Raw genomic sequence first — 15,379 nt, 5'->3', positions numbered from 1 at the left:
GCCTTTTAAAATGTTTATTTGGGTATGCTTTTAAGTATCCAGTTCCATCTCTCTTTTATGTATATCTGTGGAGGGGGTGCAGATTGGACAGGACAATAGTTAGGGTTTACCTTAAATTTCACAAGGTGAAACTACACACTCATTGTGCTGGTGGAAAACATGCTTGCTGTACTGACACCAACACACAGATTCAGACAGATTCAAGACACAGCTTTCCAAATCTCTGGTTGGGTGCAGGAAATTTCCTGGCCAGGGAAGGTGGATACGTGTGGACAGGGTGAAAAGCACATGTAACCTCAGAAATTATAACTATGAGAACAGAGCCTTTTCTATACAGAGCACTTTAGGAAACACTTTTTGACTATGTCACGTCTTATGAATGCTAACCAATTCCAGGATGCCCTGAAGGCAGTGGCGTAGATACCACAGGGCAGGGGTGCACGCGTCGCACCAGGCGCGTGCCTAAGGGGGGGGCAGCAAAAAAGTATTTTTGATATTTTTAGTGTTTTTACTTTGTCAGCCAGCAGGGGGTGCAGTTTTTAGGATAGTGGCCAGCGACACTCCTGCTGATACCAGCCAAGTTTGGTGAAGTTTGGTTCCCCCAAAGAAGGTGCCCCATCCCCCATTGTTTCCAACAGGAACTAATAGTAGATGGGGCTACCCTTTTGATGGTCCATAACTTTGGACTCCCTGAACCAAACTTTACCAAACCTGGGAGGTATCATCAGGAGAGTCTCCTAAAGATACCCTGAAATTTTGATGCTGCTAGCTATACCCCCTGCTGGCCAAAAACTGAAAAAAAACCACTAAAAAATACAAAAAACACAAATGAACATGGGAGGGGCCGGGGGGGGGGAGCAAAACTCCGATTTTGCACCGGGCTCCATTTCCCCTAGCTATGCCTCTGCTTGAAGGCAAAGTTCCCAGGGAATTGTTTCCCCTTTGGAATATACAATTCAACTGAATGATGTTTGCAGCAGCAGTTTCCAGTGGAGTTGATCAGGGTCCACTTGGGAGGCTTTTCCTCATTTCTCCAAGTGCATTTATTAGTTATCTGTAGTCTCAAATTTATCCCAAACTTTGAACAATGTGGATGTTTCAATCACATTTCTTCTTCTGGGCCATACTAGAAGCGTTGATAGATTTGTGATCAGACCTTCCACAGTTACTGGGTGGGGGTGGAGGGGACCGAAGAACGGTACACTCCTATCTGGGATGGTCATCCTCTTCCACCGAGCACGCAGCTTTGGGAGGGACGCACATGGAGTGGTGAGAGAGGTAGGGGACACCTGCCTAGCTAGCCAGATCAGTCAAATGAACCATGGCGATCAATTGAGTGACAGATGACGCAGCCAGATCGGCTTCACATCTGGGTTGAGGGGACATAATGACGAGGCTCTGGCACGAAGTACGACAGGTTAACTTTTTCACCAATTCAAATCATACAGATGTACCCCAGGAACTATTCCCTCCAACCCACCCCCCCAGAAAATTGTCCAGTACATGTATGATACATGGAGCTCTGATATAAATCTCTTGCAAATACACCCCAGCTGCAATCAGTCATTCAAAGCAAATGGAATTGCATCCTTACTGGGTTTTGCAGTCATCCCATAGTTGGATCCAAGAATAAACAAGGGTCTAAAATCAAACGATTAAATTCACAATCACACTTTGTGTAAATCTTATTCAAAGCAGAGCAGTGATGGAGCTAAACCCATCAGACCCAGTGATAGAGCTAAAAACCCATCAAAAAGCTCACTGAAGGTTGAAACCAAGCATGTACTAATTGCAGCAATGGGGGAAAGCTGGCGGAGTCCATTCTTGAACCAAGGGGGTGTGTGGGCATATATACACTATGCAGAATGCATTTATTTTCTGTATGCATGTTACTTGTTAACCTATTGTAATGAGCCTACCTGCATGTGTTGTGTTTAGTGTAGGTGTCAATGAAATGCATGCATGTCCCACAGCAAAAAGAACTGCCCAGGCTTAAGAGGAGGAAGATTCATCATGACAAGTGATACCCTAAGCCTACCCTAACACTGATTATTACTCTTCCACAGTGGTTCAGCACATTGACTGAACTGATTACATTGCAGCTATAAGCACATTGCTTCCACTATGGCAAACAGGCCAGAGTTACAACTGATCCCAGCTGCTAGGTCCCACTTCATAAAGGTAATTCTACATCATTGCTATCATTTCTGTGCTATCATTTCTGATGTCCGTAAAACCACTATACTATGTTGACTCCAAACAACACCCTCCAAACTTTTTAATGCAAGATTCACATTAAAATTTAAGACATTTCCGATGTCCAAGAACTCCACAATGAAGTCGGGTATTGGGGAAACTTGTTAAACACTAATAAAACTAGCAACTTTTACATCTTTTTTAAAAAGAGCTAGACAATCTGTTAGGTCAGTTGACTACTGCACAATACATCAAGATCCAGTGTGGATTGATGGCCCTAGATTTGCTGAGACTGACATAATACTGATATTTTCAAATGAGGTGACGCATTTAATGCTGCACGTTTCCATTCATTTTCAAAGTGACACGGTGCCCTTATCTATGCAGCAGTGGCACTTCCCCACTTCAACATACAAGCTGAAACAGATACAACTGACTCACTTCAATTCACAGCATGTCACCCAACATGCTCCAGATTTCAGCTTCAGGCGCACACTCAAATTTGGAAATGAACATGTGAAAGTGTCAAAGAATTATACAGTCTGTAAATGTCACCTTAGCCAAGTCCCTGAATAGAAACCAGCAGCGGATACAAATGCCATGTAGCTAACCGATCCCTTATCCACAATGGTCACAAATCTACCACATTACCCTCTGTTTACTAGGCACCAATTTAGCACTGCGGTATGAGATTAAGTTATTGCGGGCTCATTAGCTGCAGGGCAGCTGATCACTCACCACTAAGAACTGCTTGAAGCTTCAGCACAGTGGTGCAGACTGATCAGGTTAACCCAGGGGTCTGCAACCTGTGGCTCTCCAGGGAATTGTAGTCCCTGAACATCTGGAGAGCCACAGATTGCAGACCCCTGGGTTAACCCATCAATTCTGGGCCTTTCTGCCCACCATGGCAGAGCAGCAAATTTGATGGAAGGCTCGCCAATGACAACTATCAAAGCTCGCTAGCCTTGATCTTCAGCAACATATTTACAGACAGAAGATTCACCGCCTGCTCTGTCTCCTAACAAGACAACACGGAGATCTTTTCAAAGAGAGATGCGGTTTTCCTTACAATTTTCAGACATCTGCACCAGCTGAAGGTAGACCCATCCCAGTGAGAAACGAGCGCAGCCTGATGCATCCAGCTCTCTCGGTTCATTTTTATCAACTTGGCCCCAATATACAAACAAAAGCAAATTTTAAAAAAAACAAGTGTGATGAAGCGACAGGAATGTCATAAAGTCAAAGGACGCAGCTCCACCAACTGCTCTTCACAGTGTTTTCTGGTGCCCGTTTGCAGAGGTCTTTGCTGCCTCAGACTCTCTTGAACTATGTGAGAGGTGAAGTTTGTCTAAACCTGGAAAATATCACAAGACAGGCAAATCAATGCAAATTTCTCTTCCATTTCCAATGAGCACAGGTTACAAAATACGTAGACATTGTTAACCATAAACTATTGAGGATCTGTGATAACTACACTTTAAAATGCAATTTTCCCTAAATACCAAATTTGTGTGCCAAAGAGCAGTGACACAATATCTAACTCCCCCTCTAGTGTCTCATGTGACCTTCCCACGAAGTGACATGGCAGTCCTCTTTCCTTCCTCCTGCTCCTCTACATCACTGGCTTGTGGTCACAAGAGACGGCCACGCTTCAACCGCGGCCGCCATTGCAGAGCGGTGAGGGCCAGCGAGGGCCGGAGTTTGCCCTGCTGTGGGCAGGGAGGGAGGCTTCAGGACACAGCTTCGCGCATGCGCAAAGGCCGGGTCCTGATTGGTTAGGCGCTCCCATGTGACCCATCAGGAGCACGTCATCAGAGTGGGCCAGGCTGGGCCTATTTAAGGCTCAGCTACGTGGCCTAGGCCCACTCTGATTCCAGACGCTGGATCTCTGGCTATGGCCAATTTCTTATCCACTAAAAAGTTGTCTATTGTTGTTATTTCAATTGTGAGTGGGTAACTGAGCGGGAAGGTCCACACCTCCGCCCGCAATATTTTTCTGTCAGGCACTAGCCAGCAAGGGGGATGCTATGTTTCTATAACATGAAGCCCTGGAACTATCGCTGAGCATTCAACTTGCGCTTGCACAGGTTTTTCCAAATGTAAAGATGCTACATTTATGCATGTTCTGAATTCCTATCTATGAACTTCCCAGCATCTGCTTTTCGTCCATGATCCAAAGCAACCCACAGCAATTAAACATAATTGAGAATCTTGTGAAATTACAAATCTTATATCCATGAATGCTCTTTTAAAGGAAAAACGAGAAGTCTAGCAAGACACAACTATTTATCACATGTGTGGTAGCAGACGATGTAGGCAGGTTGATCTTATTTAAATTCATACTTTTCGGCATAAAGAGAACCTCCCTGCCTAGCATCATTACAACAGTCTCTCAGTTTTAAATGGAGTGCTAAGCTAAAGCATGTACAATTAGAATATCTCAGAAAGAAAAGAACATGCATTACCCAGTGCTTTCAAGAGCTCTTCTCTAACTGCAGAGGTGAACTTTCTGACGAGACACAAAGTTGTCATAATGGCAAAAAGAAGATTGTAGGATAACACAATGTAGAAGTTCCCTAACCAGTTAAACCTTCCGAAGTCTCCCAGGAGATCAAATCTTGTAATGCCTGTCAGGGAAGGGCAGAGAAATGTAATTTGTTAAGAAGATATCTGTACTAGTATGAAAACTATCTCCTTTAACCCTACTTTGTGCATAACATTTTACATAACCATAACGGCCACTCTCCATAATGCAATCCATTATTCTGGAACTTGCCTGGATAAGCAGGTTGCAAAAAAAATGCCATATCTCTCTTAAGAAAACTGGAGGACTCATTGTAAGCGCAGTATTTTGAAGCTACACTGCAAGCACATAAGAAAGGGGAGGGTGACTGACTATAGTCCCAGGTTCCCAATCTTTCTTCATTTCTTGGGGGCCAGTGACACAGGGCTCCATGCTAAATCAGAGCGTAAAGTGCTGAACGCAGACCCAGGAAACATGCAGCGCGCATCTGGCTGAGAACCCAACTAAGCCATTTCCCAAAGCAACCTCCTAAGCCTCTGACATGCTGCTGCAAGGCCGGTGCAGCTTTGTCATGCATTCAGAGAAATTATGGAGAGGTCTAAGACAGGTGAATCGGCTTGGTCGTCTTCTCGCTTGCCTTTCTCATCACGGCAGCAGCCCTGCTTCTTTTGCTGTCTGCAGGTCTGCTTTTGTAACGCTGTGAAAAGCTTCTATGAATCTGTTTAACTCCTTTCTTTTCATCCATCCAGTGCCACTGGGCATATCGTGTAATGTGGGGCCTGTTGACATTTTGCAAAGCGCCACATGACTCACTGTACCCGAACACACTCTCTTAATCCTGTTTGGACAGCTGTGCCTGTGCATTTGTTAGCAATGTTTTAACCGTTCATCTTTTCTGTTTTTGTCTTCCCTTTATCTCTATAGCAAACGATTTAGGAATTTCGTTGGAGGGCCTCAAAGGGGGGAAACTATTGAGTCTGTCCATTAATTTGGGTTTTTTGCTCAACGATGACTGTGCACAGCATGGATGCTTTCTGAAAATTATTCTCCCATTCTTTCTGCATGGACCTTGTCTAGGTTTCTCACAACAGCTTAGTACCACTGTGTAAGAAACAGAGTTAACAATGTTAGAATGTTACCACGTCGAGCAAAGGGAGATGTCTGCATTTTACCACAAAGTTAACAACATCATCCTATGCAGTTACTCCAATTTAGGCCCCCTGAAATCAACAAGCTTGGCTTGGAGTAATTAATTGTCCACAGGATTGCACCACAGTTGTGCTAAAATAAGGGTATTGCGAAAAATACTTTTGTAAAGAGATTGGCTGTTTACCCAAGACATTTACCTTTATTTATTTACCTTTATTCCTTCACTTACCTTTATTTTCTGATCATGTCGAACAAATCCCAATGAGTGTGTCTACAGCATGAGTCATTAGACATCAGGGATCTTTACATTTACATTAAAAATATACTAATTTTGTTCTATGGTCACACCTGTCTACTTATTACCAACCAGTCTCAAAAGTGCAGCTCTCAAGCAAAACTCCCCAAAGAATGGTGGTGTCTCAACACCTAGTGTTTCGAGATAAAACCCAATTAACCCAATCCCTTTCCCTTTCTGGCCTGCATAACTGACCCAAACCAATTTGGTCAAGTTACTTCATGGTCTTTTCTGGTTAACTGACAAGAAGCCTATCCCTGTTCTCAGCAGTTTTTCGTATGAATCGTAATAATCTAGGCCACTTGGCCAGACTGGGTTTAAAGAACTGTTTTACAGCAGCTGTATTCTTTCCCACTAGGCAGATCACTAGTAGAATTAGTGATGGGAGGTTCTGCTGCACGGCCTTTGGGGTACCACAGGGTTCTCTTATCTTCAATGTTGCCTAGCCTCTACCAGTGATAATCTGAAGATATGACATCACTACAACTGATTATTCCCCTTCCTTGCCATCTAATCACAAGGATGCAGTGGTAACATTGAACTACCCTCTGGAATCAGTGAACAAACAAACTTAATCCAACCAAGAGGCAGCAGGAGTAAAGCTAACCTGAGAACTGGCTGTTGTGAGTTTTCCAGACTGTGTGGCCATGATCTGCTAGTCCTTGCTCCTAATGTTTTGCCCACATGCAGACAAAACATTAGGAGCAAAAATGACCAGACCACAGCCACGCAGCCTGGAAAACCCACAACAGCCGGTTGATACTGGCCATGAAAGACTTACATTAACCTGTACGATCTGTTCTAAATGGAATTGTGGGCCCTCTGAAGGATCAAGCTTGCAATACTTCTGAATTCATCAATTGGACAAGCAAGATGATAGACAGCCAGAAGGATCTTCCACCAGCTCACGCCTGTCCTCTAACCAGACTGCTCCGAAGAGAACAGACCTGGTCATGGTTTCACATGCTTACTGGGCCACTGTGACAGGATGTGTGCTTCACTGGGAGAACAACAAAGCAGCCTGGACGTTGATGGGAGGCCACTAGAAAAAAAAACGTTGCAGCAGGAGGGCTTTACCATCTACACTGACTTCCAAGTGGCCTCTGTGCTCAGTTAAAAGTAACGGTTTTGCCCAGAAAATTTCTGAACAGTTTGAGCCAAGAGGTCCACTTCCTGTCTAGATTTGAGACTGGGTTGGGCAAGCGTTACTAATCTGGATTCTCCCAGGTTCATCCTCAGTCCCTGTCATTGGTACAATTTGGACAGGAACCTCAGCAGAGTTACACAGAGAACAGCACCGCCTGGGAAGAATGGCCTGGACCAGCACTGGCTTAAGTGCCAATTAACTTTTGTCCACAGAGGTAGTCAGCTGGCTGAGGTGCTCCCATCATACCCTTTCCTATCCTCCAGCCATGGCAAAGGCCTCATTTACATAAGAATGAATCAAAACACTCACCCAGGGTTCTTGACATAACTGGCAACGCCGAACTGAGGACTAGGATGGAAACACAGTTTCCAATTATCTGTTGGACAAAAAATGTGGCCATCAATATGCCATCTCAATTAAAAGCAACATCATTTAGCTTTAAAAAACAATCCAAGCTTGGTAAGTGCAGCATGATTGCATTTTGTAACCTGCCCAATCCGAAGGCACAAGTGAAGGCCACTTCCACTGGTAGCACGGACAACTGGGTGCTCTCCAACACCAGCTGCCCCTAAAAATACTTCCCAATGGAATATTGTATACTCTTCCACACACTTCAAAATGGCTCTGAATCAGTTTCACAAATGCTTTTATGCACAACTGATGTATTAGCTAAACAACTAGGTCATATTTATACAGGCATTAGATCCCTCCTGGCTGAGTAAAAGTTCACAACTCTGTTTCATCTGGAATGACAACAGTACAGTGTCACAACTGGAAGGCTTTTTGGTCCCTAGGAAGCAAAGAACAGCAGGTCGGCCATGCAGCCAGTTTGATCCCAGTAGCATTCCAGTGTAAAAGATGGATGCCAAAAAGCATCAATGAGCATCCTCCTTGGACATTACTGAAGGACAATGGTCCAAAACACAATATATATTTGTCTCTGTGTGTGCATTGTTGCATATGTCTGTACAGTTTGAGGGCCAGTCCAGGAAGCATTCCCTCCCATACTTGACCATACCCTTCCAGGGCCACTCAGCGTGTTACGTTCAGCGTATATTAGTGCTTGACTCCTGCAAGCACTAAGATTGCCTCTCCAGCATCACAGACAAACAGCTGCCCTTCCCTAACCTTTAGACCCAGATGAATTCTTGCACATTTTCCACTCCTTCACAGCTGCGTGCACAAGGGACCTACCTCAATACCCCTGTAAAGATTTCCCACAGCTGGAGCAAGATTCCATTAAAGGGGGGGGGGGAAATTCAGATGACTTTTTGTCCCAAGAAGCGAGGATATAAATGAGCCACAGAACTTTCCAACTAGATGCCATTAGCTGAGAATGTCGGTTTTCCCCACCCTCCTTCCTCCCAAACATTTCCAAAATGAAAGGCTGAGCAAACATAATGGGACAACTCAACAGTTTTAATCAAGGATCTTCTGTACCACTGTTTACTTTCCCACTTCCACAAATTCCTGACAAGATGAAAGCAAATCCTCCCCTCATCCTTCTTTGAGTAGGGAGAAGAAAGTCCTTTCTTATTGTAGAGGAAAATATCTCAAAAATTGTTAAGCTGGCTACTTGGTTCTTTTGATTCCATTTATGGGAATTATTATTGATTTTAAGTGTACATCTCAGCACGTTGTTCTGAAGCTGATAAAAAAAGTTCTGGGGAAAAAACCCAGCAGCCCTGGAGTAAAGAAAAAAGTCAAGAAGAACGGCTTCCTCGTTAATTACTCAAATTAAATGAATTTGCCTGCATCGTGCGAGCAACAAAATCCTTCACATTTCAAATAAGCTTCTACACCACGGTTAGAACAATCAAAGTTACTCATTAGCAAAGTTTCTCGGGGGTGGGAGGAAAACCCCTTCGCCGGCCAGCTACAAGGTTTGTAATTCCAGGCTTTTTACAAGTGAATGAAAGTCACCCAAAGCAAATAGGACACCAGACCTTCCCTTTCTCAACTTCAGCAGTTTGAAAATCTTCCCTTTTGTTTATGCAGCTTTGCAAAGCCCTAATCGCCACAAATGAGCTATTTAAAGCAATTAAGATCCCAGAAAGTTGGTCTGTCTTGGGTGGCAAAATGGAAGAAGGAAGAAGGAGGTGTAAACATTTCAGCTTTTGCTGTACCTTACCTTCGTCATGGTCGTGTCATCCTTCCTGGGAGTGAAATCTCCAAAAAAACGCAGACTATAGAAGCCGACGACAGAGGAGACCATAAGATAGCTGTGAGAATCAAGGAAAACAAAGTACCCTCAAAGAATTCAAGCTGCAGCGTTAGAAGTCTGAAGCGCCTCATTGTGAGGCCGGGGGAAATGACTGACACCATTTTCAAGTGCCTGGGAACAGCCAGTTTGCCATTTTCTCTCTTCTAGGGAAGTATTTTAGCAAATTAGTAGGAGAAAATTAGACAGAATCCCGGCTTTAGTCATTTATTTAAAATATTTATTAGCAGCCTTTCTTCCTTATGTAGCTCAAAGCGGTTTACAATATTAATAAAATACAAAAAATCAATTACATAAACAAAAAACATTTAAAATCACAATTTAGGATTGCTTTGAAAAGGATACAAAATCAAAATGATCTCCAGAGCTGCTCCCACAAAACCAAATGTGGACAGAGAGGCATTTCCGATGCCAGACCCCTGCAAGAAATGTTTTAAACAGACATTGTATTTTTCACTTCATTGAATTACAGTAATTCCTTCCAAAAACTAAAGCATTAACTGCCGTGGATAAAAATCCTACAAATGGTTTATTCTGATGAAGCTTTTTCTCTGATAATTTTTATGTTTAGCTGATTGCACATTATCAAGGCTATAAAATTGGATTTTCCATAAGAAAGATATTCTTCCTCCTTTGACCTGTCTAATTTCTATTAAAATGTTATAAGAATATATTGGCATCCATCAAAAAGAACAACTATCTTTGGCTGCTGAAAGGTGACGGCCAGGCTATTTGTGAGGACTGTGTCAAAAGTTCTGCTCTGGGACCAGTTGCTTCCAGGCACAATTCTAAGTGTAAATTCTTGCCTTTAGGGGTCTAAATGGCTGGGGAGTAGAGTATTTGAAGGACCACATCCAGTGGTGGGATCCAAAAATTTTAATAACAGGTTCCGATGGTGGTGGGATTCAAACAGTGGCGCCGCCGCACACACGCACCTCCAGTCCCTATTGGGCAGGGAGGTTGCTTTAGTAACCCCTTCTCGGCACTCAGAAAAAATTAGTAACCACTTCTAGAGAAGTGGAGAGAACTGGTTGGATCCCACCTCTGACCGCATCCTTCTATGCTCAGTTAAAGATCTGTTTCTCAAGCCCTGCTCTCTGTGCCCCTCCTGCAGAAGTGAGTAGGGGTAACAACCAGAGGCAATTCTTTGTCAGTGTTGGCATCTAGTATCTGGCATGTCCCCAACCCACCCCCAAGACTCTCCTGGAATCTAACTTCTTCCTGTTTAGGCATCAGGTGTAAACGTTTCTTTTTACCCCGGCTTTTAACCGAGTTTTTTCATTGTTTTGCTGCTCAGCTGTCAAATCAAATCGATTTTAATGCAATCCAAGATGAACAACTTCAAGCAAAAACAATAAATGTAACAAATCAATCTTATAAAACAGAATCAACAGAATATTGATCCATATAAATTATAAATGAAAATGATAAAATTATTACAAATTATTACAAATTCTTTTGTCTTATTTTGCATACTGTAGTGCAAAATTTTGCGGCTGTATAGGATGTTTCAGCAGCAGAGGCGGAGCTACAAGGGGGCCGGGGGGTGCGCATTGCACCGGGCGTGCGCCTGGGGGGCAGCAAAAATTTTAGGTTTGTTTTTCAGTTTTTGGCCTTCAGGGGGTGCAGTTTTTAGGCTAGCAGCACCAACATTTCAGGGAGTTTTCAGGGGACTCTCCTGATGATACCACCCAAGTTAGGTAAGGTTTGGTTCAGGGGGTCCAAAGTTATGGACTCCCAAAGGGGGTGCCCCATCCCCCATTGTTTCCAATGGAAGCTAATAGGAGATAGCGGCTACACCTTTGAGAGTCTTTTGACCCCCCTTAACCAAACTTCACTAAACCTGGCTGGTATCATCAGGAGAGTCTCCTAAAGATACCCTGAAATTTTGATGCGGCTAGCCTAAAAACGGTGCCCCCTGCAGGCCAAAAACTGGAAAACACTAAAAAAATACAAAAAACACAAACCAACATGGGGGGGGGGGCGCAGCAAAAAACCAAATTTTTCACCGGGCTCCATTTTCCCTACCTACGCCTCTGTTCAGCAGCACTATTGGCCAGAAGGGACACGTGCTCAATAATTTCTATCATTCCTGGCTGGCATAGACGTAAATGTAGTGCACCCATAGGGAATGTGAGCATACCTCCCTTCCAACAAAGCAGATGAAAGAGCATTAAGCCGAGCTAAGGTAAATTGTTCTATGATATTTAGGGTATTCTAAAGTATATAGATACTTTGACCGAGCATATTTTTAATCACCGTTCTTGTCATGCTCTTGAAAAAAGTAGCAACATTTCTTTTACAAGTGATGAAACTCTGTAAGTAACGTCTAATGCCAGACACAGTTCCTCTGTGTTTTGATCTTAATCTTGCTTTGTACATTACAAATATCTGGTAATGTACTAGAGCCTATTTTATATGCCTAATAAAGGTGGTTGTTGTCATCACCATTCCTTACTAGCAAACCAGAATGGTTTGGTGCGCTATCATTTTGAAGTGTGACATCCTATAACCTTTGCTTAACAGTTATCCTCGCTCGTTGATAACCAAGTTATAGCCCAGCAGCGTTAGAGAAACAAAGGTGATGGAGTTTACCCTCCTCTTACTCCATCCTCCTTGAATGATAATTATCTACAAAAATTAGTGAAGTTAGTCTAGAAAGAATAAAACTGAGTTCGAGTCAGAAATGCAGTTTGTCGGCTTGTAGTCTGAGGACTTTTATGAATATCATTTTAATTCATGAAAGTTTTTTTTACAATGTATTCATGTCCTGGCTTTTTTTATGGTGTGGTTTTCTGATTTTATTTTACAGTTTCACTTCATGAGTTTCATCAAAGTCTCTGGAAAGGGAGCATGTATATTTTCTAAAAACACAACCTGTACCTCACAGCCATCTTCCATAGCGGTCAACATTACAAAAGAATACTTTACCCGTGATCCCTTTGGCATTGCAGTCTCGTCCACCAGCAGACAAAGAATATTGCAAGCAACTAAGAGGACTGAGATGGCCTGTGGGAAAAAAGGAAGAATAAATATCCTATAGTCAACGAACATTTAAACATATTCACTATATTTCACACTAGCAAGCATTTTGTGGATTAACAGTGACATTCTCTACAGGAACAACAAAAGCCAGAGCTAATAGTATAGGGGGAGAGAGAAAGAGAAGAATTCCTTGTATTTCTGCTGTTCAGCTCTCACACATACATGAAAGATCACTAACCTCAAAGGGACAGATGGGTTTTAAGCATGGAAGGAAATTGAAACTTACCGTTTCAATTAGCAGTAGTATCATTACAGCTGGATACACAAGATTCCTCTCCCATGCAGAAGCCTTCTTCCGCCGCTCTTTCAAGAGAAAAACAGACACAGTTAGAACATTAAGGTTTCTTGAAATAACCATTGTCTTTTTATTCTGAAAATCAGAAACTCTTTAACCATCTCAAACACTGTGTACTGAAAGAGCACAAAAGCCAGTTCATTGTGGGTATGCTGGGAATTTGCATAATTTAGGTATTGGGCAAAAGAAAATGGCTCCCATGGGGGACTGGGGCCAACCACAAAATGCTGGGAGATACTAAGTCAAACATCCTCCTATGATGCAGGCAGTTCTTTCCACAGGGGTACTCCAGGCAAACACAAGAGATGATGCCTCCAGGGGTCTTTAGATGTAACCTCTACTCCAGTGAAGTAGAAGAAAGCCAAGGGCTGGGTCTTTGGACGGAGAATCAAAGGGATGTCAGAAAAAGCATCACTTTAGGAGGGAGGTGATTGCCCTAATCAACCTTCTGGAAAGGCTTAGAGGTGGAAAATGTCATCAAGTCACAACTGACGAAAGGTGGCCCTGTAGGGTTTTCAAGGCAAGAGACGTTTGGAGGTGGTTGAGAGAGTTCTGGAATAACTTTGCATAGGTTGAGAGAGTTCTGGAATAACTGTGAATGGCCAGTGTCGCCCAGAAGGCTTCTCGTTGAACAGTGTGGAATCAAACCCAGTTCTCCAGTTTAGAGTCTGCCACTCTTAACCACTACACCACAATGGCTCTCCTGGAAGAACTCACAGATTATTAATCCTGGCCAAGAAAGCGTATGGACTGGTCTCTCATATACGTGCAAATCCCTAAAATGCCCCTAAGCATAGAGGCAACTTAAACATGGATAACTTCGCAGTGTTTGGATCGAAGTCTCTGGCACATTATTCCCAACATGTTAGCTTTATACATGAAGGAAATGTTTTATGCAGGGGAACAATTCGAATACTCAGTTACTGAAGTGTTAATATTTGCTATATTGTCAAGGTTCTCAAGTTTCTTTTTTGCATTTCTTTGAAGATTCTTGCCCGTGTGAAAGTGATTTGGAGCTTCAGAATGTTTTCTCTGTTGGTTGTACCGCAACCTTTGGAAATTCTGGATTACTGTCTTGTTCCAGGCTCTCAAAGTCGAGGGTACTTCCTGGGGTGATGTACAGTCTGCCAGGGCTGAGACAGTGCATTTCGCTAGCTTTAGAGACATTATCTATTGTAAGGAGAGCCTCTTCTCCCACAACACAATTTCAGACAAACTTATCTATTGTATCTGGTTTGTTCGATGAAACTGAAACAGTGTTGGCAGCTATCTACCTTATGTTCCTCCCCTAAGCACAGCAGGTGCAGGCAAACAGTAGGTCCATCTGTTCAAGGCAGAGCTCCCCCACAGGCTGAAGAGCATTTAAAGGATTTCCGCTGTGCCACAGTCACGCCGCTTCGTTGTTAAAGTCTACCTCCTTCACTTCATAGTCTGCTTGTGAAAACTTTAATTGTGAATTAGCTCATGACTGCTGGCAGATCTTTCTGTCCAGTTACTGTCTGGCTCAGTTCACGTGCAGTTAGTGCTCGCCACACATGCTGAAAACGTCTAACTCTGAAAGTGACCAAAGACAGCCTCCGCATGTATGAGATCCCACTGGTACCATGAAGAACAATAATGAACAACTCCAGGGAAGTAACAGAGTTAGTGAGCTGCAGTTCTGCCTGTCGTTCAGATGCTGCTAGACTCCATTTTGAAGCTATAAAAACCTACAGATTTTTCTAAGTATTTTAGAAACAAGACGTCCAGCTGTTTACCCCAAAACACTGTCACTAAGAACATTTAAACACATACGTGCATACATGTTTCTAACAATGCCGAGAAAGCTTCTTGAGAAACCAGTACGTAGGAGATCACGCAAAAAGGAAAGACGCCATTACCCAATTTTATCTTCATGTGCTTCACATTGTTGAGTTCCTGTTCCAGCTGCTTTGTATTATACTCCATAGGAGAAGATACACCTGGCCAAAAACAAAGATACAGTCATTTGCCAAAGACCACTAATCACGACAAACAGAACTGACGATTCAGCATGACACTGCTTAAACCACAACCCAACTCCTTAGATAAGTTTCACCAGAAAAATGTGCCATCTGAAACACAGTTGCACACAGCTAGCAGCATCTCTGAAAAGTCCACCAAGATGCCTTCTTACCTCCCCAAGCAATCCTGACATGAAACACAAAGCTGTGATAAATGAAACTGAGAAAAGCCATATGACACCTATGCAGGAGCCTCATATTACATAGCAAAGCCAGGCCTTTGCACCTTAATTAACTGCATGATACCATCCCTAACCTCATCTCAAATTCACCGGCATGAGCAAGGGATCATGAGTGAGATCAGTTACTGGATAATCAAACAGGGCTCATTTGTATGGCTGGCCTTATTACAGTGATGGCGAACCTTTTCAAGACTGAGTGCCCAAATTGCAACCCAAAACCCACTTATTTATCGCAAAGTGCCAACATGGCAATTTAACCTGAATACTGAGGTTTTCGTTTAGA

The 15,379-nt window shown here is 43.1% G+C and overlaps 1 protein-coding gene across 1 annotated transcript in view; it reads right to left on the bottom strand.

Moving 5' to 3' along the window:
- Positions 1-3,339: 3,339 nt before the first annotated feature.
- LMBR1 (limb development membrane protein 1) overlaps positions 3,340-15,379 on the bottom strand; it is a 63,544-nt gene continuing 51,504 nt past the window's right edge. Inside the window, exons 10-17 of the mRNA XM_048511261.1 lie at positions 14,753-14,833; positions 12,804-12,880; positions 12,464-12,541; positions 9,878-9,951; positions 9,443-9,533; positions 7,621-7,687; positions 4,662-4,823; positions 3,340-3,550 (exon numbers count right to left, since the gene is read on the bottom strand). Of these exons, the coding sequence (XP_048367218.1) occupies positions 3,465-3,550; positions 4,662-4,823; positions 7,621-7,687; positions 9,443-9,533; positions 9,878-9,951; positions 12,464-12,541; positions 12,804-12,880; positions 14,753-14,833 (716 nt within the window). The 3' untranslated portion in view covers positions 3,340-3,464. The remainder of the gene's footprint in view (positions 3,551-4,661; positions 4,824-7,620; positions 7,688-9,442; positions 9,534-9,877; positions 9,952-12,463; positions 12,542-12,803; positions 12,881-14,752; positions 14,834-15,379) is intronic.

The sequence above is a fragment of the Sphaerodactylus townsendi genome, linkage group LG11, assembly GCF_021028975.2.
Source record: "Sphaerodactylus townsendi isolate TG3544 linkage group LG11, MPM_Stown_v2.3, whole genome shotgun sequence".
Classification (NCBI taxonomy): Eukaryota; Metazoa; Chordata; class Lepidosauria; order Squamata; family Sphaerodactylidae; genus Sphaerodactylus; species Sphaerodactylus townsendi.
This window is presented reverse-complemented; position numbering and strand designations above follow the sequence as displayed.